At 44.0% G+C, this 25,742-nt stretch overlaps 1 protein-coding gene across 1 annotated transcript; it reads right to left on the minus strand.

The window, feature by feature from the left end:
• MEX3C (mex-3 RNA binding family member C) lies at window positions 1-24,549 on the minus strand. The gene is made up of 3 exons (XM_054283152.1): window positions 24,519-24,549; window positions 23,971-24,240; window positions 1-1,217 (listed from the first exon to the last, which is right to left on the minus strand). Exons 1-3 carry the CDS (start codon window positions 24,547-24,549, stop codon window positions 1-3), a joined length of 1,518 nt encoding a protein of 505 aa, XP_054139127.1.
• Between the last annotated feature and the right edge of the window lie 1,193 nt (window positions 24,550-25,742).

Here is a 25,742-nt window from a genome sequence, read left to right on the forward strand (position 1 = left end):
CTATAACATCTCTATTTCAGAGTGAATTTGAATTGCCTGAGTAACAGCTGTCTGGCAAACAGGACACAATGGGACTTCCTTTTCACAGATTTTGTTGGCACACTCCAGGCAGAAGAGATTGTGACCACAGGGGACCAGAGCCGCAACAACTTGGTTCTCGAAGCACATCACGCAGTTGAGCTTCTGTCTTGACTCAGGGGGTGAGCTGGATGTGGAGCCACCATTGGAAGATGAATAGCTGTTGGTGCCATTGGAGAATGCAGGGATGTAGATAGGAAGGCCTACTTGGTGGCCAGTGCTAGGTGGGTCATTATTCGCTCTCCCAGCCAGCAGATGATCCAGGCTTTCTGGAAATGTGGGTGACAGGCAAGGAGTAGATGGCTGTCTCCCTCGGCATTGAGGCTTAGTATTAATAGCAGGGTCACTACCAAAGCCAGGAGTCCAAATGGTTTGGGAAGGCATTGATAAGGAGTCATACACAGGAGAGTCAACCGCGAAGTCTTCCATGCCCACTGAAGGCAATGTTTCTCCAAACCAAAAGTTGCTTTTGCTGAATGGACTTGTTGGGCTGAAATCAGCCAATCTATTGCTTCCAAAACAGGAATCTGTGGAACTACTTCCCAAGGAGCTGGAGCTGTCATTCCTATAATTAGAAATCATTCTGGTGCAACTAAGAGGGACAGGATTAGAAGCAAGCCATGCAGACCTGAGAGTGCCTCCTTCAAAACTCACATCTGTACCATTGTAGTGGAAATCATTCTCTTTATTCAGCTTGATGTAGTTCCCAGTACGCATGGCTATATGCATCTCTATCTCCTCACGTGCACAGTTGACATTTTCAGGCATTCCTGTGACTTCGAAGACTGGCTCCTTGTCCCTGCTGGGGGTGACTATGTAGGTATGGGTCTGCTGCTGAATTCTTTTGATTGTAGCTCCTTTTGGTCCAACCACCAGCCCAACTACACGGTAAGGCACCCTGACTTGGACTGTCATCTGACCTGGCAGATCAGGGGTACATGACAGGCCTCCCAGAGCAGGACCACTCTTGTTGCGTGATGCTCTGATCATGGAGAAGTGTTCAGCAGCTGAGAGAATTTCCATTTTAGCCATGGCTACATCCTCCTTTCGCCCAGTGACAACAAAGACTGGTTCTTCTCCCCGAACAGGGGTCTTAATGTAAGTATTTGTCTTGGCCCTTAGTGCTTTTATTTTGCAACCTGTTTAAAGGAAACATATACAAGTTTGGCAAGACATCCAAGTTTAGAAAGCCACAAGAAAATCATCTAAGCTGTTTGAGAGTTTCAAGAAACCATAGGGTGAAACCAGAAGCAGCTGTTTGCATCTCTGCAAGCCACATCAGCAAAACCAGTATCAACTTATACCTATTATTTCCAAACAGGCCTCTGATACTTATAGCCACAGACTATTTTAGCAATGTTTCTTGGGCTGGTTTAGCCCAGCAACTCCTCAATTGCTATTAGATGGTGAATAAACATGAATGACTTTTTCCTCCATCAGCCACCTTTGTGATTATCCCATACATACTAGTAGGTTTAAATTTTTTCCATTGATTGGGTACACTTCAGTTATTTCTAAGATCCTGCAAAAGGAGTAAAGGTTCACGCACAAGTTTGCTGATATATTAGTCTTCCACCAACAAGTATGACCTAAAAGCAAATTAAGCATTTACAAGTGAGAGAAGTGTCTGTATTGCAACCGGTATAGGGTATAGATAAAATCAATTAACTGAGAACTCTTCATTTGCTTCCTTTTATCACTAAGTGTTATTTAAAACTTTATTCTTCCCTGGGAGATGAAGGAGCCACTGCTTGAACTGTCAAGTAGGAGTTCAAGCAGTTTGTTGCATGCAAATAAGGCTTACTATGTAATAGTATATGCCTACATGGAATTTCTCTCATTCATTAACTGAGTAAATACAGTCTGAAATAAAAGCAGAAAGTTAATGAAATATTTGTCTTTGATTTTTGGGGACTGAATTATAAAGTATGCCATGACACAGTGACAACAGGCTCTTTCCCAAGATGCTCAAGGCATTTTGAAATACATACAGAAGCCCCTTTTACCCATGACAGGACCAGAAAAGCAGGCATTGCAAAATGAAGAGACACAAGCAGGTCCATGACATGCAAGACAGTCTACTGGATTCAGTCTTAATTGAATTTATCCTATTGTAAACAAACTCAAAAGCATGTAACAGTAAGTGTTATTTTACAGTGAACCTCATCTTGAAAAAATTATAACATTTTCAGATCAAGTGTTTGAAGCATCATTCCACTTGCAGCAATTTATTCACCTTTCCCTTATTTACTTTAAGCATCTCATAACCATTTGGGTACTCAAAATAGTGTTTTGTTAGTCCTTTGCACCCAAGGTATCACAAGCAATAAATTGTACAGTTAGAAAACCACACAAAGATGCACTTTATTCAGTACTATCTACTAATAAAAAGAAAGCAGCAAACATGCAGATGCTGGTTGGAATAGAGGGGAGGAAGAGCTGCTTCTTGAAGGGTCCCTGCACATAGCAAGGACAAAGGCTGAACACAACAGTCCTTTGTTTTCATGACACAGCTGGAAAGAAAGTTCATTAATCTTCAATAGCTAGTGAGGACTCTGAGAGGCCCTACCTCCCCCAGAAAGCACATGGAGGAGCACAGGAGGGCTCCCAGAAGAGAGGGTGTGAGGCACAGACATACCTGTGCAAAGGAGGGGATACAGACCAGAGAGCCAAACATGATGATCAGCAAGTGTCAGCAGGAGAGAACAAACCCATAAGCCGCAACCTCCCACTACAGCCCACTGAGAAGGCATTAGTGCTCTACTAGATAAAAAAAAGGGAAAACGGATATGAGATGCCTTAGAGAAGTGGCAAAGCACATATCCTTTGAAGCTATGCCATTTCCCTACGTGTACCAGAGAGCAACACCTCACTGGCAACATACCTTTACTCCTTCCATCTCTTTGTTTGCATTTCTCCCTGTAGTAAATCTGCTTGCCCACTCCATTCCCATTCTGAGAAACAACTGCTCGCTTTAAAAATTGCAAATGTTTATTCAACCTTAACAATAATACAACAAAAGGACTAAATAAGGAAGAACAGGCCTGGGAACCTCCCTCATGGCTGTCTACCACGTGGCTGGCTCATCTTAAAGATGGATGCTTTGCCTTTTTACATCTCTAGCGCCTCCTAGAGCCTTTCTCAGTCAACTCCTCCCTTGCTGTCCAGTGGTAGAAGTCACTTTCTTACATTCTGATTGGAGGTCAGGTGCTGCCATAGTAACAAGCCAACCTTCCCAAATGCCCAGATTACCAAGACCATCCCATTATAACACATACTGGGGGGAGCACATTGCAGTAACATAACTATACATTTATAAAACTTCTTTTAACATACATATAATGTTTACCCCTTAATTGTGAGAGCCAACCATTTACTCATCTATAACAATTCCTTCCCAGTTACTCAGAAAATATAGTGGGTTCAAACATTAAACCCAAAGGATCTGTAAAATGGTGTCACCGACGTTTTCACACTTTTTACTGAAACACCTAAACACAGTCTCCTGCTGTGTATCAATTATTCTCCAGTATATACAGATTACTTTCATTTACTCCATTCCACCCAAGTATATATCCTTATTTCCCGAAAAATTACAGAGGCAACATTTAAAGAATACTAGAGGCATTTAGACATAGACATCTATATAGCAATAGAATTCTATATTATATATCACAGTTCAGAGCCCACTTAATTCCAGATTCCAAACTGCCTTACCAAGTCTTACAGCTTACATTTTAAACAAGATTTTCCTGTGTCGTGGGGTGACAGCCTTTATCCCAGTATCGTGTGTTGTGTCTGGCAGCTGTGTTTTTTCTCTCTCTCTCTCTCTTCCCCCCCCCCCCCCCCCCCCGGCCGTCTTGCCGCGGTGGGGCGGGGAGGGAGGAGTGAGGGGGACTGGGGGGGCACTTTCGCTTTCGGCTGTTTGGCTTTGCTGGCTGCTTGCTTGCTGGCTGGCTGGCCTGCTTGCTTTTGCTTGCCGCTTTGCTTGCTTGCTACTGCCTTAGGCCTAGCTGACAGCTGCCTTTTTTCCCTTTGCTTCTTTCTGCGCTGTTTTTTTTTTTTCTTTTCTTTCGTCCTCTCTTTCTTACCCTCCCCTGAAGATACTGGACCGGCTCCGGACCTGACCTGGGACGTCCGGCGGGATCTCCGGAGTAGTCTGCGAGAGAAGCTCGGCGCCCTCCACAACACTGACTGGTTTCTTTTCTTGTGTTGGGGAGTGTTCTTTTGTTATTTGTCAATAAATAGGTTTTGTTTTCCACTTTGCTCCTCTGAGAAATTCCTTCCCGAACCCGGTATTGGGGGGAGGGGTGGTTGGAGGTTTGTTTTTTTTTTGGGGGGGGGACTCCCTTTTGGAGATTTCCCCTAATTTGTCCTAAACCAGGACATCCTGATATTTTAGAAATTCAAATTAAGTTAGAATTATGCACCTTCAACTCCATTCCCTGCATATTCGCAGAGATGGCTTTGCCAGTGTCACATTTCCAAACCACTCCAGTATAAAGAAAAGCCTTCTTGCCTTTCTTCCTCAGGCTGCAGAACAGCACAGACCAAGATGGGTATAGCTTTGCTTTTAAGGTATGAGTCACATACCTAGAAAGCAGAGGCCAAACACTGCCTCAAAACCTTGTAGCAACAGAATAAGACTTTTAAACATCAGAAAGTTTGCTTCAGTGGAAAGCTGACTCCCCAGACCATCAAGACCAACTCTCAATCTGTATCTGAAAAGTTAGGAAGAACTGAAGAAAGTCACCACATACAAAACCCAATATTTCTGAATGAGTCAGTCAATACTCACCAGATTTTGCCTACAAGAACTGCTGGAAATCCCCACAAAAGACACTCATGTCAAAATACAAGGTCAGTAGCCCATAATACCACTCTAGCCGATTGACCTTTCTATTTGCTTTTACTCAGCTGCTCAGGTTTCCCACCCTCTTCCATTAGTCACTACTGAGGCGATGCTGCAAAGCTCAGCTGATCCCATCCCCTCTCCAACAATTCTGCAGCCACAATGACAAGCTCTGCCAGCTATGAAATCACAGGGCCAAAGGATAAATCAAGAAGTTTGTGTATCTAAGCTCAGGAGACTGGGAAAGACAAAGGGGAAGAAAAAATATATCACCCACACTTTTGCAATAAGATTTTTGTATCCAAGATTTTGAAGTACATAGAAAAAAAAGCCTGAAAAGGAGACTTCTAGACCAGAAATTTCATCTAATCAAACCTTTTCAAGTGATTTTAGTTTGGTGTGATAACAGAAGTCTATTCAATACCAGTTACCATCCTTGGTTCAACAGCATAAGCATTCCTAAGCAGCACATTCAGCCATAAGTACATACAGACACAGTTAAAACAAGAATCTTTTGGTTTGTTTTCATTTAGGCAAAAATTTAGTGCTTGCTTGCCCAGGCACCTGACGAGGAGCCAAGACTGAGCCAAGTTCTGTAGGCAGTGTTCACCCTGTGCTGGCTGATTTGTATCATTCTTCTCAAGCCTTCTCCCCATTTTTTTTCCCCTCAAGAGGATTATTTGACTGTACATTTTAACCACACAATGAACATAATACTCCTCAAGAAACTTAAGGGTAGTTCTAATCGAATAGTTTACCTCATACACTGCCAATTTGAAATTATCAAATACTTCCTAATTAAAAAGAGATTATAGGAAGACAGAATAATTTTTTTCCCTTGAAATGAGATTAAAGTTTAGCAGCCATAGCACCGGCAGTCCTCACCCATAACACAGCAACAACCAGCTCAGTCCTCACTCCCCTTTTCACCTTTCATCATCACTAACAGAATGAGAGACATCAAACCCAATCTCAGGCCATTCAATCCATGAAGGAAACTCCCCAATGAAGCCAGCAGAGCCAAGTAACCACAGTGGGAAGCCTGTGCACACCTGCTTCACACCACACCAGCTGAGCTGCTGCCATAAGCCAAGAACCACCCCAAAAAAGCATTCCAGACTCCTGTTCTGCACAGCCATGGAGAAATGTAACCTTCCCCCAGTTTCTTTCTTCTGCTGAATTCCCTTCCATGTCACACAGTGGGTGTTATGAACAAAAATTCAGTTGATTTTCTTCTGAGAAAAAGTTACAAAAAGGCGGCCAGATCACTGTCCCTGCCCAAGTTCTGCGTGTTTTGTTATTGTAATCACGGGTCGTTGAGGCTAATTGCTCCTTTTGTATTAGCAGAGCCTTGCCCGAGGCTAAGTTGTACCTTTCCCAGAATAGTGAAGAGACCTGAGAAGGTGGGGGGGGGGTTATGCAAAGTGACTCCAAGACAAGCATTCTTTGTGGGACCCCGACTCCAAACCCACGGAGAAAACCCCAAAAACAACGAGCCAAATAAGAGTTGAGAGACTGGAGTGATGTCTGGATGTGAGGAGCGGAGTGCTAGGCCTGCAGAGATGCTGGAAAGCTTCATTGTTCCTCACCCTGTCTTCGAGAGCCCCCGGGCCAGGTCTGGGAGGAAGCGAGACCCGGATCGAACCAAGATCTGACGGGGATCACCACGCCCAAAAGGCTCCCACGAGGACTGGATCCCCCAGCTCTGCCCCTAGTGGACAGAGCTGCGCATATCCTCCTCCTCTGAGTCGCCCGGGGAGACACGGCGGGAGACTGCAGCCCCGCCGAGCTGCCCAATCCTGAGCTGATCACTTTTAATAAAGGCATTAAAAAGGAGAAGAAGTCTCCTGGCCCTGTTTATTTCAGTGAGAATGGGACAAGGATCAATTTATAGATGAGGTTCCCTTTGTTGTGTGGCATCCCCTCTCACCACAGGACAGAAGTCCTTAATCCTTCCAATTATCAACAGTAGCAAAATGCAACCTGTCACAGCAGGGACACACACCGTATACCACATTCCTCTTGCCAAGTGCTGCAAAACTGGGGTTCAGGCACACACAGGAACTTAAACCTTCTTACCATCATGTCTATTTAATTTTGCCTCCCCAATTACAGAGGGATCTAGGAAAAAAAAGCTGAAAGAAATTTATCCAAATAGAAGCCTGGAAGTCATGGTGGGTAAAAAATCAGTGAGCAGCCCCTGTGAACCACAATCAAATGAAATCAGTATGTTTTCCTTCCCTGCTCCTGACAAGTAACTAGCTAAGGGGTTCAAAACTGAGAACTTCCTGCAGCTCTTCCAACACAAATAGTGTGTGAAGCTACCAGTACAGCCTAGGCTGGAAAAGCAGCAATCAGGGTGAAGCTGTATTAGCACCAACTCATCTCTTAAACAGGAGGGGGGGGCTGATGAGCAGCCCTGACCAAGTCTGGCATCCTTCAACTTGTCCCCAGAGCAACCACAGATCTCACAGCCCATCAGAACTAAATAGAAAGCCATAGTTTGCAGGAATATATTTCTCAGTAGCTTTGCAGTTATCTGATAAAAGACAATATTGTATTACAGCCTCTATTCTGAATACAGTCTTTAGTGCTCTGACCACCATAATAAGCTGACACCAAGTAAAAAGGCAGCAACAGAATAATTACTCACATCAACCCCAAGCAATGAGCTGCTAGCACAACCATAGCTAATTTCTTGCCTAGAAAGCAAGGGCAAGGTCTGGGAAGTCCCTCCAGACCAGCAGGGGATGGCATAGCATTGCCAAGTGTGTTGACAGGAACATGCAGGGATTTGTTTTCTATGAGCCTGTGTCGTGGTTTGAGAAGAAGTGAGTTTTTTTGGGATGCTGTGGTCAAACCAATAGGTGCTCAGATTTGAATATTGGCACCTGATGTGGCCACTGGGGACATGGATACGCCTCTGAGAACACGGGGGGTTAAAAGCAGAGCACTCCCAGGAAAATTTCCTCTTGGGTTCCAGCAAGGAAACAGGTCAGACCTCTTCTCTGCCCAGCTGCTGTGGCTGGGTGGGAGAGGGGAAGCCATGCAGCCCGGTGAGGTAGGGCCTTGGACAGAGAGGGGAGGTGAAGAGGCCCTTGCAGGATGGAAGGGTGGAGGAACATTGGAGAGTCATCCGGCAGCCCCCCCCCAGGAGAGAGAGGAAGAGCCAGTGTCTGTGCCACCTTGAAATTTGATAGCAGGCCGAGGAGAAGGGGGGGTGGGGCGAGAAGGTGCTCGGCAAGGCAGCCATTCTGGACAGGCAGAGCCTGAGATTTTTAACCCTTTTCTTGGATGATGGAAACCTTACAAATGCTGGTCCTTCTCCTGAATGAGAAGAGAGATAGGAATGAAAGCAGGAAATGAGCAAGTATGATGCAGGATTGTGCAAGTGAAAGATGTCTGAGAGAAGTTGAGAAGAATCCTAGGTGGCAGATGATGAAGTGGCCTTTGGCTGAACTTTTCTTGTATAGCCATGGACAGAAACATTTTTTTCTTGTGACACAGAGACTGCATCTAGGGGGAGGCAATGGCTTGGAGCCAAGAGAGTGCAGTGATGTTATGAGAGTGCATGAACAGAGACAACGGATGAGGAGGGTGGTGGTTGGTGCCCTCGATCTTCAGTGGAGGAGAGGATCTCTGTTCCTGAGACCCCTCGGCCCCAGAGGGTGAAATTTGGGGGGGACTGGTGTCCCGAAAGTGAGAGACTGTGCTCTTTTTGGAACTGGACAAAGCACCCTTAAAAGGAAAACCCTAGAAGCAGCCCTGGTCCATGTGCAGTGGTGAGAGCACTGGGCATGGAAGGAAGATGTCACGATGGCAAATGATCTCCAGGCAGTGCCACGTGTGACAGGGAACACAAGAGGTCTCAACTGTGTTTCCAGGGGAAGCCTATGGCACAAGAGAGACTCCTCACTCCTTGATAAACTGAAAATTGATTATCTAAAGGGTGGTGATAGACCAAGAGTTTGTGATCTGAGGGATGGATGTATTGGAAATTTGGTGGGGGAAGGAGGAAATGTTTTTGGAAGGTTTTCATTCTTTCTGTGTGTTTCTTTTTACATATAGTTGTAGGTTAATAAAGTTTTCTTTATTTCTAAGTGGGAGCCTGCTTTGCTTATTCCTGGTCACATCTCACAGCAGACACCAGGGAGAATGTATTTTCATGGGGGCACTGGCATTGTGCCAGCGTCAAACCGTGACAGCCTGCAACAGCTGTATATGCACACAGCTTTAAAGGAAGAGTCTGTTAAGCTGGCACAGCCCTTATTTCATTGCTAGGTTGCCACAAATTTTTAATCAGAAAGCAAGAACCCCTGCGACTGTGCAAATCCTTTGTTACCTGACTGAAACATTGGATGGTAGTACCACAAGGCAAACAGCTGCTGGTCTGCAAAGCATAACACTGCACAGCTGATTAACAAAGAAGGAAAAAATAATCTACTTCATTAAAAATGACTGCTTGACATATTTCAGAAGAGCTGTTCATTCCCAAGCTGCATTCTTTTGTTTAAACAGAACGTTTCCTCTCAGTTGTGAAATAACTAAAAGTATTTCTACAGTTTGTGATTATACAGTACAAAAAAGATAAACGCCCCATTTATTAAGCAGAGATGAAGCTGCATTGGGAGAGAAAATGAAAACCTATTCTAAATTGTTTAATGGCTAAACTTCCTTAAGCAGGCTGGCTACACAAGAAAATTAAAACCAGAACATTTGTGGCATTTTGCTGGGTTATTAAAGCCATTTTAAATACTACCTGTTGTCTAGTCAGTTGATAGACACTAGTTACTATCACTTTTCAACTAAGATCAATTAATTTCATCTCACACCTTGTTTTAATTAATGCAGTAGAAAATTTTAACTCTTGCCAATTTAATTTTTTTTAACTGGCTGTTGAATATAATTAGTTGATTTAAGGAAGATGGTTATTTCTCTATACTTGCAAAAGATGCTGATCTACATTATACTGAGTTTGTGTGGCCAGGTTTTGGTAGCCAGGGGGCTGCAGGGGTGGCTTCTGTAAAAAGCTGCCAGAAACTTCCCCTCTGCCAGACAGAACCAATGCCAGCCAGCTCCAAGATGGACCCACATGGGAGCAGGTAGATGCTCAAAAAAAGGCTGTGACCCTGTAGGAAGCCTGCACTAGAATAGGATTCTGGCAGGGACCTGTGGAGAGAGGAGCCCACACTAGAGCAGGTTTCCTGGTAGGACTTGTGACCCTGTAGGGGACCAACATTGGAGTAGGTTGTGCCTGAAGGACTGCACCCCATGAAAAGGGGGCCACATTGGAACAGTTCATTGAGAACTGTTGCTTGTGGGATGGACTTACATTATGAAGCCCATCATCATTGTTATAAATGATCAACAAGAAAGCCAAATTAATAAATGTGAAAGATTTTATTTTCACGACCAAAATACAATCCTCAAAAACCACAGTCAAAGAGACAGCGTCGAGCCCAGGATCAGCGCTGGGTGAACCTAGATCCAACCTCTATTGCACCAGATCTCCCTCTGTTCACAAATGCCATCTCCAGCAGGGCTGTTTTATACAGTTTTTTATGCCTGAGGCAGAGGTGCCCTGATTCCTTTTGTAATCCCGCACATGTATGAAGTTTTCTTTCACTGTGCAGGGTTGGACAATTGCTGTTTCCTGGGTAGTGGCAGGCGCTGATCGTGTCAGGGGATGTATTCAGATGTATGTTTCTAGACGACTTCGGTTATCTTGATTGATTATATCTATCAAGTGCTGATCGTCCTTGGGTGTTCCCTGATGGTTCCAGAGGAAGCCCATCTCCGCACCAGCCATGTTCTTTTATTAGTTAATGAGGCATTCTTCTACTGCTGCCACCAGGAGTTTCATAATTCCAATGTGGTAATCTGTCTCCAGGTTGTTCGTGGTCAGAGGCTCGTTAGATGTTAAATTCATTTTACAATTTTTATTTTATACATTTCCCCTTAAGCATGAATTATTTTACATTATATATTACAAGCATGAAGGACTGTCTCCCATGGAAAGGATCCCATGCTGGAATAGGGGAAGGACTCTTCTCCCTGAGCAGCAGCAGGAACAACATGTGATTGTTGGAAATTATATAACTTTCCTAATTATTTTTTCTAATTAATGGCTTTAATTAACTTTTAAACTGTTTTAATTAATCATAAGAAGTTAAGCAGTGTAGTTTTCCACTCTGGCCAGCATATAGCTAATTTTCTTTTATTGTTAGAGTGTGATTATTAGATTACTGAAACTTTTAAGTTTTGCTAAACTAACCCTGATAAGTTTCAGGGGCGTTTTCTGTGCAGGGCTGCAGGGCCACCTCTGCTCTCAGCCGCATGATTTTCTGCGGTACCATCAGGATGGCTCGGCAGCTCACAGCCAAAGCCGGGCCCAGCTCAGCTCCACCTGAAGCCGAGCAGAGGCGGCCTGGCCTGCCGGCTGTGGTTGGAACTCAGCGGTGGCAGAATCTCAGCCGCGCTGCGGGCTGAGCCGGCCACGCAGAAAGCAGCTCCGCAGCTGGAATTAAATGTGGCAGGGTTGGAAAACAGCCAGGAAACGAGAGCAGCCGCCACCCGCAGAGATCACATGACCATTCGCAGGCCTGAGCGAGATATTAACTCTCTTAGTGCACAGATGAAATTTGCAGACATCAATCCTCTCTTGAGTCAGAGAAAAAGGAAAGGGTGAAGACACACAAAGAAAACAACATGGGGTCAGCGAAGGAGTCAAATACCAGATGGGAGGAGAATGAGGAGATGCCTTAGTTTTGGGCTGAAATTCTCTTGTAAGACTATGGTGACAATATAATTGATACATCAGACTCTTTTTTTCCCCCTCGTAATTCATGGAATACATTGAGGGGATGTAGCGTTCTAGCCATAGTCGTGAGCAGAAGCACCAGTGTTGAAGCAAGCAGATGTTGATGTAGCTGTGATCGAATGAGAAGCTTGAACAGAGAGAGATGAGAAACCTGGCCCCAGGGATGGGAGAAGAAAATCTGTTCCCAGAGATAAAAGAGAACGTTTGTTTCTATACTAGAACAGCTCATCCTTAAAATTGCACCCCAATAAGCTGAGATGACCCATGGTGGTAGTTGTGGGAAGACTACCAAACCATGGGAGGGACTTCACGATTGCAGATTTCCAGGCAGCTGCTATTCATGACAATTAAAACCATGAGAGAACTGTTTCTTGTGGAAAAGTCTCCATGGCATGGCAGGAGAGATGCCTTTCCCTAAGTGAACTGAAGAAAGATTATTTTAAAAGTGGTAAACTGACTGAAAACAACAAATTTGTCTCTTTACATTGTCAGTAGGAAAAGAAAGAAGAGCTGGGGGGAGGAGAAGTGACCTGAAGGTTTATTCTGATTTCTTACTATTTATTTTTAGTTCTGTTAATAAAGTTTTCTTTATACCCTTCAAAGTTTTGAGCCTGCTTTGCTCTCCTAATCCTTATCTCACAGCAGAAAATGAGAAAATAATTCTAGTGGGTGCACTGGCATTTGGCCAGCACTAGACACGGTACATTAATTGGTGCATTGGCTGGGAAACTCGGATTAGCTAACCAAAACCACTACACTTAATTAGTATTTCTGCCCGGTTCAACCAAAACCGCCACACCTGACATTTTTGGTGACATGATGAACTGACCATAACCCCCATTCCATGTCTCCCTGCAATGGTGGGGGAGGAGGTAAGAACCCAGGAAGGAGGGAGGGGTGGGGGGAAGGTGTTTTTAAGGTCTTATTTTACTTCTCATTATCCTGCTCTGATATTGTTAGCAATAAATTCAATTAATATCCACAAGTTGAGTCTGTTTTGCCAGTGATAGCTATCTGTGAGTGATCTTTCCTGGCCCTTAACTCTTGAACCTTTCACTACATAATAAAAAAAAATCAGAGCATTTTATACTAAAGATATTTTTCCTTGCCTCCTGACCCATCAACAACTCACCCCTACAATCACAAGCTTTTAGATCCACTGCAGTGTCCTGGGGTGACTTTATGATGCTTGTATCCCCAAACATCTGTTTTGTTTATGCTGGATATTGAGTTCTGCACCTTTAAAACTAGATCCGAGGGGGAGAAGAAGCGCGTGCAGTTTGTCTGCAGAAACTGCACTTGCTCCCCCGCATTCTCTCACTGTTGCCTGCAGCACGGACAGCAGAAGAGAGCTCTCCTTTGCTGTTAGTTAGTTTTTTAGCTAACTAAGGCAGAGAAGTGCCTCAGACTGTGGCTTTTCTTTTTCTTGGAACCAATCAGCCCTGCTCTGGACCGAAAACTCAGCAAAGCACCGTGAGCTCACACCTGTGGCCCACCGGGGCCCAGGATGCGGCATTCTCCAGTGCAGGAGGGACTGATAAGAGACTGAGCGAGCCGAGCTACACCCCACGAGAAGGACTCTCTCTGAATTTGCCATCTCGTCAGAACGACGAGAGGTTCCATTGTTTAATATTATTCATTTTTTCATGTTTGTGAGTACTTAGCTTGTTAAATAAACAGTGTTTTCCACTTTTCTTGAAGGAGGTTTACCTCCCAAACTGGTTGGGGGAGGGGCCACTTGAATTTGCTTTCTAGAGGAGACCTCTTCAGGAAGTTCCCTCCCAAATCTGTCCCAAACCAGGACTTGCAGTTACCAAACCTCTGTGCCTGCCTGTGGAACATATCAAGATGGCTCTGTATTTGGTCTGGCTGAGCCAGAGTTCATTTCCCCAAAGTAGTCCTCACAGTGCTATGCTTTGCATTGGTAGCTAGAAGTGTGTTGATAACACACCAGTGTTTTGGATACTGCTGAGCAGCTCTGGCACAGCATCAGTGCTGTCTCTCAAAATTCCCCCTATTAGGGGCTGGGAGTGGGCAAGATCCTGGGAGGGGACACAACTAGGCCAACTGACCCAAATTAACCAAAGGGATATTCCATAAGGGCTATACAAGCTAAGAAAAGGAGGAAGAGGGGTATTCCTTACTTATGATGTTTGCCTTCTGGAGCAACTGCTACACATGCTGAAGCCCTGCTAGACATCAGTTGCTGATGGGAAGTAGAAAATAAAAAAAATTTCTTCCTCTTTGCTTGTGCACACACAAGCTTTTACTTTTGCCTTGGTAAACTGCCTTATCTCAGCCAACAAGTTGTTTTCCATCTTATTTTCTCTCCCCTGTCCAGCTGGGAAGCAGGAGTGATAGAGTGGCTTGATGGGCACCTCGTGTCCAGCCAAGGTCAACCCACCACAGACTCACCTCAAGTTTTGTGCACAGTTTTGGGCACCTCAATATAAGAAAGCTATAAAGCTATTGGAGAGTATCCAAAGGAGGGCAACAAAGATGATGAAGAATCTGGAGGGGAAGCTATACAAGGAGCAGTTGAGGTCACTTGACTTGTTCAGCCTAGAAGATACTAAGGGGAGACCTCATCACAGTCTACAACTTCCAGGGAAGTGGAGGGGCAGGCACAAATCTCCACTCCGGTGACCAGTAGCAGGACCCAAGGGAATGGCCTGAAGTTGTGTTAGAGGAGGTTTAGGTTGGACATTAAGACAAGGTTCTTCACCCAGGGTGGCTGGGCACTGGAACAGGCTTCCCAGGGAAGTGATCACAGCACCAACCCTGACAATTCATGAAGTGTTTTGACAATACTCTCAGGCACATGGTGCAATTTTTCCAGTTGTCCCATGCAGGGCCAGGAGTTGGACTTTGATGACCCTTGTGAGTCACTTTCAACTCAGGATATTCTATGTTTCTATGTTATACATAGGGATCAAGACTGCTCCCATTATAATTCCATCACACCCATTTCTGAGGAGCAACTGACCACTTACTTGGCATTAGCACATGTAAAAAAATACAAAGCGAAGATGATACATCAGTTACCTACTTGTCATTATCCAGCTGGAGCTGTAGAAGTGGTTTTATATGAGATACTTTCCAGACCAGCATTTCAAGTTCAAGTGCACCGGAGGTGCTGCAGCCACACAGGCTTTGCCTAGGTACCAGGACAGAGGAGTCAGGAGATCTCAAGTGCTTTAACCAAGAGCCAAGGAATTGAGGTCGACCACTTGGCTGTGCCAGATCAAAGGAAGCAGGACTTTGTTTGATCCTATTAGTGCCAAGCTAAGAGATGGGAAATGTGGGCAGCTTTAAGAGTCTCTGATGATGTTGAGAAAGCTTTCCAAGAGAAGGCTACTCAAAAGCTCTCATAAATATTTCCCTCTTCTAAAAAAAAAAACTATGGTTCAAGAACCACATAGAAACTCTTTATTAAATGTCACAGACATTTTTTCATAGAAATCCTTTCTTTGGGATTTGTTCATCTTCTGGGAAGCTGAGGCCCCAGAAGAAGAATGTAAACAATTGTTATCAGCTGGTGTGGAATGTAACAGGTGCAGCGGTGATTTGGCTTCTGTGAGTGTTTGGATTTGCTAACCACTCACAGGAGAGGTTTGTCCTTGCTTTCTGCTGGACACAGAACTTTGTTATTCATTCTTTTCTATGCTATTCTTAGTTTAGCAGCCTCTGCAACTTCTCGTCTTATTCTTTTTAGTATAGTTATAATGTATTATATATCATATATCAATAAATCCAGCCTTCTGATCATGAAACAAGATTCTCGTCCTTCTCTCACCCATGAAGACCTCATCAGGTCGCTATAATAATTAAAGATTTCTTAGGCATCTATTAATTTATCAGTTTATATATATATATATATATATATATAAATCTAGTACAGAATGAAGTAGTCAGTCCAGGACACTATCAAATAAATCAGCAATTTCACAGGCAGAAGAATACTCCAATTCCCAAAACAGATGGCAACTTTGTAAACAAGTTCCATAGAGCAAAAAGCCAGAGGGCAGCAACTTGTATAATTAGTTACTTGCACTGCTGTAGCACCAGGACTAAGGTAGCATCTGTTGAGCCAAATTAGGAAGGTACAATAGCAGAAAAGCAATAGTTATAAGAAAGGGAGTACATCCAACAAATAACTACAGGAAAAAAGTTGTTTTGATAAGGAACACTGATCTAGTGAATGAAACAGATTTGTGTGAGCAACAGCATTGGGAAAGCTGACCTGCATGACAATATTAAAAAGAAACACTATTCATGCCATGCAGTAAATGGTCAATGTAGGAAAGACATTCTGTGCTGTTCTTGTGAGCCAGCAAAGGCTTCCTGAAGATAAGGAAAGCCCCGTATCTCTCCTGAGGAAGACACCAAAGTTGTCACCATGGAGACATGATGAAGGAGACAGTTAAAAGATACTGACTCTAGCTGGCTCACAGAATGACATGGCTCCTTGATCATCTACTGAGAATTTTTTTCTTTCTTATAATCAATGGACAGTGAATGTGTATGTTAAGTAAATGTAAATATCTTGAAAAAGTATAAAAGCAACATGTTGCTGTAATAAATCTCTCTTGCACCCTTCTGATGGAGTCATGGTACTTTGTGCTATATCGCGTTCTATAATGACATGCCAATAAAGGAAGGTTGCAAAAGACTATGCAAATCTTCACTTACACCAAAACCTTGATTCAAAAATGCTGCTAGACCTGTGTTTTTATAGATGAAATTCCACAATATACTGTCAAAGGTTAAATGATCTAGAAGGTAAAAAGTAGCAGATAACGTGTCTGTTCAAAAGAGAAATGGAGAACCTGATGCAGACCTGAGAACTACTGACTCACACCAGTAAAGGAAACAGATCTCAGACACTGACAAAATCTCATGCTTTTAAAAGAATACATGAAAGAGAAAATGAAGACATTAAGGAATACCTGAAATTGGAAACAAATGCTTGATTTAGAGCTCTGACCTTTTCTTTTGATTAAATAAAAGTGTACTAGGGCTCAGCAACATTTTTTGTTACAGGAAGTTTGCAACCTTATCCCTGCTAATTTTTTTGCCTGCAATGAGAAACTGGGTGTATGGGATGGAAGCATTGCATGAAAACAAAATTTAAGATGTTTGAGATAGCCAACACCTTGTTTAGAACAAAGTTTCTTTTCCAGAAATTCAGACCACAGTGAAGGCTGAGACAGGGAAACACTCAACATCTGCCGACTTTACTAACAGCTTAAAAGAATTCATCCATTTTCTCATGCCAGACAAGTTAATCCAGTGCAGTTCAGAAGCACATTAATCAGTATTTCTTTTTTATGTGTATGTTATAAACATAAAAAAGAAAACCATACTCTTTTATAACACAGCAATTTTACAAGGAAATCAAAAGGACCAGACAATTAGAAATTGGTATTTTACCTTCCAAGATTTTTAATTTCAGCTTCATTAAAAAAATAATCTTATTATGCATTCACGCATTAAAATCTACAGAATTTCTGGCAGATTACACAAAGTCTCCTGAGTGTGCACTGTGTTTGGTGTGCTTCCCACCCAAGAAGCCAGACAAGAACAGCATTTATGAGCAAGGATTTACAATCCCAGCTGGAAAACTTGCACCTTTATAACACACTCCACAACTTGAGTTGGATCTTTGCATAGCAGAAATGACAAATAACATAACTGAAATCACATTTGTTACATGGTATCAGAGCAATAGGCCATTGAAAATTCAGCAGTAATTTCAGATTATGCCAGGCCACAGTATGCTCACATGTTTCAGATCCGGAAGTTTCAGGCTCTAAAAATGACAAGACTTCAACTATCTAGAAAAATAGCTTTCCAACAAATACCTCAAGTTTTATTTCAGTCTTTAGAACAAGGCATTTAGTATAACATTTAATAACTGGCTTGTTATAGAAGATGCAAAAAAATAATATGAAGTGTAATTGCCTTTTTCACTTAAATTAGTTGAACCTGTGGTCTTTGTTGTCTGTGGCAATCAGTTGGCACCGAGATACATGACAACTTCTGTCATACAAATTAAACTTATCCATGAAAGTAGAAATCTTAAGAATCCAGTTAAAAAAAACCCCCAAAACCAACAAACATGCAATTCAGGTTAGTTAGCTATGCTTATGCTGACTACTCCTTACAGGTAATTAATAACCAGTCAAGGCTATATAAGTACTGTCAATAATTCAGTAATGCTATTATCACAACACATTGAGAGATAAAACCAGATATTCAGTATTTTTGAAAGGACTATAATTAATCCCTTAATAGGTAAATACAGTACATAGATATCCTAACATAAGGTCTAGGATTATATTACTATTATTATATTTTATTATAATATATATAACTCTAGGGTTGCTTTAGCACTTTTCCACTACCTGAGTGATAGCTATTGCTTTTATTTGGCTGTTCAGCTATGTTAGATAGTTATCAGCTACCAACTTATCAGAATTATGGTTTTGTTTCAATTTCCAGGATTATTTTAAGCAAAGTAATATTTTGCTCAAGAGCCCATATTCAAAAACAAAGAACAAAAAAAGAGTCCCGGATCATTAAATCTGCATAGAAGTGCTGCTTTAGAGTTAAGCAGCTCCCAACTCTAGCGATGTTTTAGGGAGAAAATCCACTATTGTCCGTTTTATCGAGGATATAAACACTTGGAAAAAATCACATTACTTGGATAGTCAAAACACTGGAATGTATTAAATATATTCCAGCAATCACTATCTGAAGACAGTCAATATACTCAGGGATGCAGCATGTCTACAGGACAGACTTGGTCCCTTCCAGCATCTTTCAGGTTTTCTGTTTGTCTTTAGACACTACCCCTCTTTTTGCATTATTCAAAAGAGATTTTAGTGTTTAAATGTGTCTTACTTCAAGTGCAAAGTGCAGGAGGCACTGAAGACTTAGCATCACCAACTATACATAAGGGAAACAGTTTTCAGGTGATCCACAGAAGGCTTTCACATGTCCTTCACATGATTTAGAGATTAAAACAAAACTTTCTAAATGAGACCTATGAAAGCTTTTTAAGTCTGGATACCTGCTTATTTAATTCCAGCTTTTCTCATGCAAACCAAGTCACCTCCTCAGCAACACAGCTTTCTTGCTACCACTTTTCAAGAGCGCTTTCTCTAACTTGATTTTAGTTTTTAAACCAATGCAACTTTGTGCATGCAAGATTTTTAGCTGCTGACAGCAAAGGAAGTAGCTTTTCTGCTCAGCATGATGACTGGCCAAGTTAGCAAAGGGTGGATTCAACAGCTAGTTCAAATTCACACAGGAAGCCTATACACTGCCAGGAATGGAATCTAGTTTTCTTGGCTCCCAGTCGCATGCCTTTAAAAGAATAAAAGGATACAAAAATCTTTTCCTTTGTTGTTCACCTTTGAGATTTTGCTACCTCAAAGACTACAAAGAAATATATTGCACTACCTCAAAAAGTGTCTGTCAACTTCATTTCTCGATGGGCAAGGGGAATAAGAAAAGGCTGAGAACATTTCAGATTAATAAAAATAACATTTAAAAAAAATAAAACAAAGGCACAAAAATCTGCCAGGTTTTAGAAATAATACACAACTTTGAAGGAGCACTTAACTTATTCATTAAAGTCTTAATCCTTTTCCAGTGATGTAAATGCTTCGAGCAGCAACACATTGAACTACTGTCACAGTAACCCAGCAACCTCTAACATAGTTTCAACTATCAACCACAAAATGCATTTCAAGCACTCCATGCCTTCTATAGCTGTGGCATCCCACATCTGTGCACAGCTGCCAGCAAAAATGCCCACACGAGACCCTGGGCTGCAGCAAGATATGCCCAGCAGGTCAAGGGAGGTGATTCGACCCCCCTAACACTGCCCTTCTGAGACCCCACCTGGAGTAGCACATCCAGGGGTCTGAGGTCCTCAGCACAAGAAAGATGTGGACCTGTTAGAGTGGGTCCAGAGGTGGCCGCAAAGATGATCAGAGGATTGGTGCACCTCTCTCCTATGAAGAAAGGCATGGGATTGTCCAGCATGGAGAGAAGGCTTCGGAGAGACCTCATTGCAGTGTTCCAGTATCTTAAGGGGCTTATTAAAAGGAGAGAGAGGGGCTCTTTATACAAGCAGATAGTGACAGGAAAAGGGGCAATAGTTTTAAACTGAAAGGGGGCAGGTTTAGAGGAGATGTTAGGAAGAAATTCTTTACTCAAACGGTGATGAAGCACTGGAACAAATTGTCCAGAGAAGTTGTGGATACCCCATTCTTGCAAGTGTTCAGGGCCAGGTTGGATAGGACCCTGAGCAACCTGATCTGGTGAAAGGCACCCCCTGCCCATGGCAGGGGAGGGTTGGAACTAGATGATCTTGAAGGTCCCTTCCAACCTAAACCATTCTATGATTCTAATCTGGAATCCAGAAACCTAGAGCAGGGCTGTGGGAACACCACTGCCTTAAGTGCTGTATTTATTTCTGAAACTCACACACAATGGAAAAAATGTTAAATGCGTGCGCCATACGGTCTTTGCTTGTTTACAGCTTGCTTAGAACTCAGAAGCTCCTTTGGTCTGATAAAGTGTCTAGAGATTCTCTTCCACTGTGCAAAAAAATTAAATTTGGATAAAGAATACTGTGGAATTCTGGTTATCATTACTTTTTCAGTTAGGACTTACAAAAAACACGCTCTCAGACACAGTAATGGGGCCTCAAGCAAAGCCTAGATCAAATTCCGCATTCCTGGTATTTCAGAGCTGATGTTTTTAGACTGCAGACTTTCAAGTTCTTTTTATACCTCAGACAGCAACAGAAAGAATATAAACCTAATCTTTGTGGAAATCTGTCAGAAGTAGCATTTCAATCTCATCACCCCTACATAAAAAAAGTACTGCAGTACAGAGGAGTCTGGCATAAAACTTATATCTGAATTCATTCAAGATAATCCTGGGAAGATCATGGAACAGATCCTCCTAGAAGCTATGCTAAGGCACATGAAAGACATGGAGGTGATTCAGGACAGCCAGCATGGCTTTACCAAGGGCAAGTCCTGCCTGACCAACTTCGTGGCCTTCTATGATGGAGCGACTACATCAGTGCACAAGGGAAGGGCTACAGGTATCATCTATCTGGACTTCTGTAAGGCCTGTGACAGAGTCCCACACAACATCCTTCTCTCTAAATTGGAAAGAGATGGATTCAATGAGTGGACTGTTAAATGGATAAGAAATTGGTTGGACAGTTGCATCCAGAAGGTAGCAGTCAACAGCTCAGAGTCCTGATGGACATCAGTAAAAAGTGGTGTCCCTCAGGGGTCTGTACAGGGACCAGTGTTATTAAATATCTTCATTAATGACATAGACAAAGGGATTGAGTGCACCCTCAGCAAATTTGCAAATGACACCAAGCTGAGTGGTGCTGTTTACACACCTGAGGGATGGGATGCCATCCAGAGGGACCCAGACAAGCTTGAGAAGTGGGCCCATGAGAATCTCATGAGGTTCAACAGGACTGAGTGCAAGGTTCTGCACCTGAGTCAGGGCAATCCAGGCTGGGAGATGAAAAGATCAAGAGCAGCCCTGCCAAGAAGGACTTGGTGGTGCTGGAGGATGAGAGGCTGGACACGAGCCAGCAATGTGCACTTACAGTCCAGAAAGCTAATTGTATCCTGGGCTGCATCAAAAGCAGCCTGGGCAGCAAGGCAAGAGAGGTGATTCTGTCCCTCTGCTCTCATGAAACCCCACCTGCAGTGCTACATACAGCTCTGGGGTCCCCAGCACAGGAAAGACATTGACCTGTTGGAGTCCAGAGTAGGCCACCAAGATTACAGGGATGAAGCACCTCTCCTATGAGGAAAGGCTAAGAGAACTGGGATTGTTGAGCCTGGAAAAGAGAAGGCTTTGGGGTGACCTAATTGTGGCCTTCTAGTACCTGAAGGGAGCCTACAAGAAAGATGGAAAGAGACTATTTACAAGAGCATGTAGTGATAGAACAAGGGGGAATGGATCCAAACTGAGAATAGGTTTAGATTAGATATTTGGAAGAAATTCTTTCCTGTGAGGGTGGTGAGGTACTGGAACAGGTTGCCCAGAGCAGCTGTGGATGCCCCATCCCTGGAAGTGTTCAAGGCCAGGTTGGATGGGGCTTTGCACAACCTGGTCTAGTGAAAAGTATAATAATGTAACCAGCTGGTTAGGATGTCTGCTAGGAAGAGAATATGCATCTTTATTTTTACAGAGAGCAGAACGATCTGTGAAGGATGCAGCTCTGACCAGCCTTGCTCAAGGCAGACTAAGCTGCACTACAACTGACAACACTTTGTGGGCTAGGGCACAGATACATGCAAAGCAATTGGATGAGAAAGCAAGAGCCTCAAACCCATGCAATGAGCCAGCACAGTTCTGTACCATAAAAGGGGATGCAAGGACTAGTATGTCTTAAGCCATTTGACAAATATTTAGTGGAACTAATACAACTTACATGAGGCAGTCTTTAAGCATGTCTCCCATTAATGAGAATTTTGAAGGGCCTCCTTGCACAAAGTTTTCATGCAAGTATATTTGGTAACAATTTTTTTAGTGCTCCCTTTACTCCTGCTCCTTCCTCTTTTGTAGCCCTAATTCTTGGTATTATAAAATCCCTCCCCATCAAGGCTAAATATTTTATCACAAGCCAAACAGCATGACACCAGATGAAAAATAAAAGCAGAAGCAGCAAATGAACCCTCAGGAACAATGATCCTATTTTTATGCAAACCCCATTATCTTGTCTTTAAGTGACTCAAAGTATGGGAAAATATACTACAGAGAACAACCCTGATCTGGTGGAGAATAAACATGGCAGCCTAACCAGTCCTTGAAGCCCAGTAGTTTCTATTTCTTTAGAGAACTGCAGCAATCGCAGTTTTCAGTTCTGTTATCCACCCACCACCCTCTCCTCTGCCTACCATCCCCAGTGACACATGAATAGTCTTAAGACATTGAAACACCATTTCTTGGAAAACAAATTTTCTGCTTGAACAGAACAGACTTGTCTGCATCAGAGGAAGCTACCTGAAAATTTCTGCTGCACAGCCTTCTATTCTCCTTTGACACATACAGCAAAAATCCCACCCTTAACTGCTAAAAACCTAAAATAAACGTAGAAAGAGAAAACAAGTTCGCCTAAGCATTGGTGCTCAGTGGGCCTTTCTTTAGTACCACATTGGTTTAGACCAATCTTACTATTTCTTCCATACTTAAGGGAAAAAAACAATCCACACTGGTGTAGAGACTAGGCAGCATAACTGCTCATTATCAAAGCTCATTAGCAAATGAGACACACCACCCCCAAAACAATAAAAAATAACGCAGAAAGGGAAGAGAGAATGGCAACTTCATTGTCCGAGTTTCCACACCTACACTTGACACTGCTCAGTGCTTCTTCCAATATATACAAAGGGCTTTTAAAATTAAGTTCACCACTAGAAAGATGGTGCAAAACATTTAACTCCTCCAAGCACCACTCCTACAAGACCATATAAAAGGCACAGAATGATGGTGACATCACTGATGACTTCATCCTAATGACATAATAGAGACTCACCGAGTGTAGCAACGGCAATCAACAGGAAGCCATAACCCAAACAGAAAGACAAGGGCTTTCACACAGAGGAAGGCTAAACATGGCTCCTTTCTCCATCTCGTTGACTGTTCAGGTCTTTGCAATCGGTGAGCACCATGAAAAGCTGTAGGAACAGTGTCAGCCCATACCTTGCTCTCCAAGGCAAATTAAAGCCCTTTACTCAAAAATCTTTATAAAACATAATACTAAGTTTCTACAGTGAAAGTCAGCTTCTCACTAAAGATCACGAGCCAAGTGTCACTGAAAAGCAAAGCCTATGCCAACACTTACCTGTACGTTGCCAGGCTATCCACTGCATTTTACAGCTCAGATGAACAAAAATGGAAAGTTTGAGCTAATCCAGTCCTTGCTCTCGCCTTCTCAAGCAGGGCTGGCCTGGTGCCAGCATCCTATACTCCATGGGGAAGCTAGAGGCTGGGAGGGAGAGGTCGTCCCCAGGGGGCATAATGCTACTACCGAGGCAAGGGGCTCCTGCAGCTAGCCTCGAAGGAGCATGCCCCAGGGACGTGCGGGGAGAGGCCTGCCACGAACCCTGGGGAAGGGCAGCAGGCCCAGGCCGCCCCACAACCCATCCAGTCCTTCACTCACCCTGGCGGCCCACGATCTCAGCCACATGGTCAGAGCTGGGCACGGGCACGCACTCGGTGGTGTTGACGCTCTTTCCGCAGAGCAACGCCGTCTGCTCGCCGCTGAGGCCCACCGAACTGCCGCCACTCAGGCCACCGCCGTAAGCGTGGGACAGCATTGCCGCCATCATGCCCTCAGGATCGTGCGCCCCGGCCGCTACCTCCTGCTCATCGAGAGCGGGCGAGAGCAGGACGGATCCCAACACCGGCAGAAGCGGGAGCGGCTGGGAGGGCGAGGAAGACATGGAGAGCAGCAGCAGCGCGGCCAGGTGGTCCTCTTCGTCCAGCTCCAGATCTCCCTCGCCCCTCGCCGCCGCCTCCCCCGCTCCGCCAAGCCTCGGCTCCCCGAGGGAGTCCGGCGGAGGCGCCAAGCCCGCCCGCTGCCGGGCCACCCCCATCACTCCGCTGCCTCCGGCGGGCAGGCCATGGTCGCGGAAGCCGAGGCCGGAGATGTACTGCTGGAGTAGAGGCAGCGGGGGGCGGGGGGGAGGCGCGGCAGCTCGGCGGCACAGGAAGCCGTGGCGGCGCTGCTGCTCGGCATGGCGGGGAAGGCACGGCAGGCCGGGCAGGGTCTAGCGGCGCGGAGCCGCCATGCCGTGAGGAGCACGACCCGGACCCCAGGGGCCACACTCTCAGCAGACCTTCTACCCCATAACCCTCCCCACAAGAGGCCTACAGACGGCGCTGGAATAGAGGGATCAGCGGGGAAGAGGTGATCCCGCCCCGCGCTCGCCGAATCGCCATTGGGCGGCAAAGCCGGTTCCTGGGCGGCGCCAGGGATGGATGGGGCCTGCGGGGTGCGGGGAGGCCCCGCCCTCGACCCCGCCGCCTCAGCGCTTCGGTGAGCCCTGGGACGGTGGGGTGCTGTGAATTAAGGTCCGGTGAGACGGGGTGAGCCCCAAAACAGACAAAAATGACAGACACCGTCTGATGGACGTGGTGCCCTCTTTCCCCTCATACCTTGTTGTGTGTTTCCTCGCTGAGGTAAAGGCTCTGTGATTTAACAGTTACCATCCCCAACAGAGCCCATCTCCCTTCTCTGTGGTAAAAGCAAAGGCAATTGGCTGTGGACATCTTAATACAACCATAATAAAGTGCTTGAAAGTGATCTCTCACGGAGTTAGTTGCTTTATTAAACAGAGCATCTTCAAGGGCAGCCCAATATGTCAGGGACATTGGTATGAGCACTGTGGCTTGAACAATTTATAGCCCATACTACAAATTAGAATCCAATAAAGCCTTTATAAAGTCTGTTTTAGGAATATCAAGTTCTTTCTACCGTGCTCATATTTGAGGTGATAGAATTGTATAATGACTTTGCAGTCAATAAAAAAAATATGTAATGTCCAGACATCTTTTTATGAAAATCCTTTTCTTAGGATTTTTCTTCCTGAGAAGCTGAGAGGCTCCAGGAACAAAATGTAAACAATGGTTATCTGCTGCTGTGGAATGCATCAGGTACATCTGTGATTGGCCCATCTTAGATGTTTATAATTAATGGCCAATCCCAGCCCAGTTAGCTTGGACTCTCTGTCCGAGACACAAACCTTTATTATTCATTCCTTTCTATTCTTAGCTTAGCTAGCCTTCTGAGATGAAACTTTTCCTTCTATTCTTTTTAGTATAGTTTTAATGTAATATATATATAATAAAATAATAAATTAAGCCTTCTGAACATAGAGTCAACATCCTCGTCTCTTCCCTCACCTGAAAACCCCTGTGAACACCATCACC

This window comes from Melozone crissalis, unplaced genomic scaffold (genome assembly GCF_028551555.1).
Source record: "Melozone crissalis strain CALT ecotype California unplaced genomic scaffold, PUWL_Pcris_2 ptg000035l_1, whole genome shotgun sequence".
NCBI classification, from domain to species: Eukaryota; Metazoa; Chordata; class Aves; order Passeriformes; family Passerellidae; genus Melozone; species Melozone crissalis.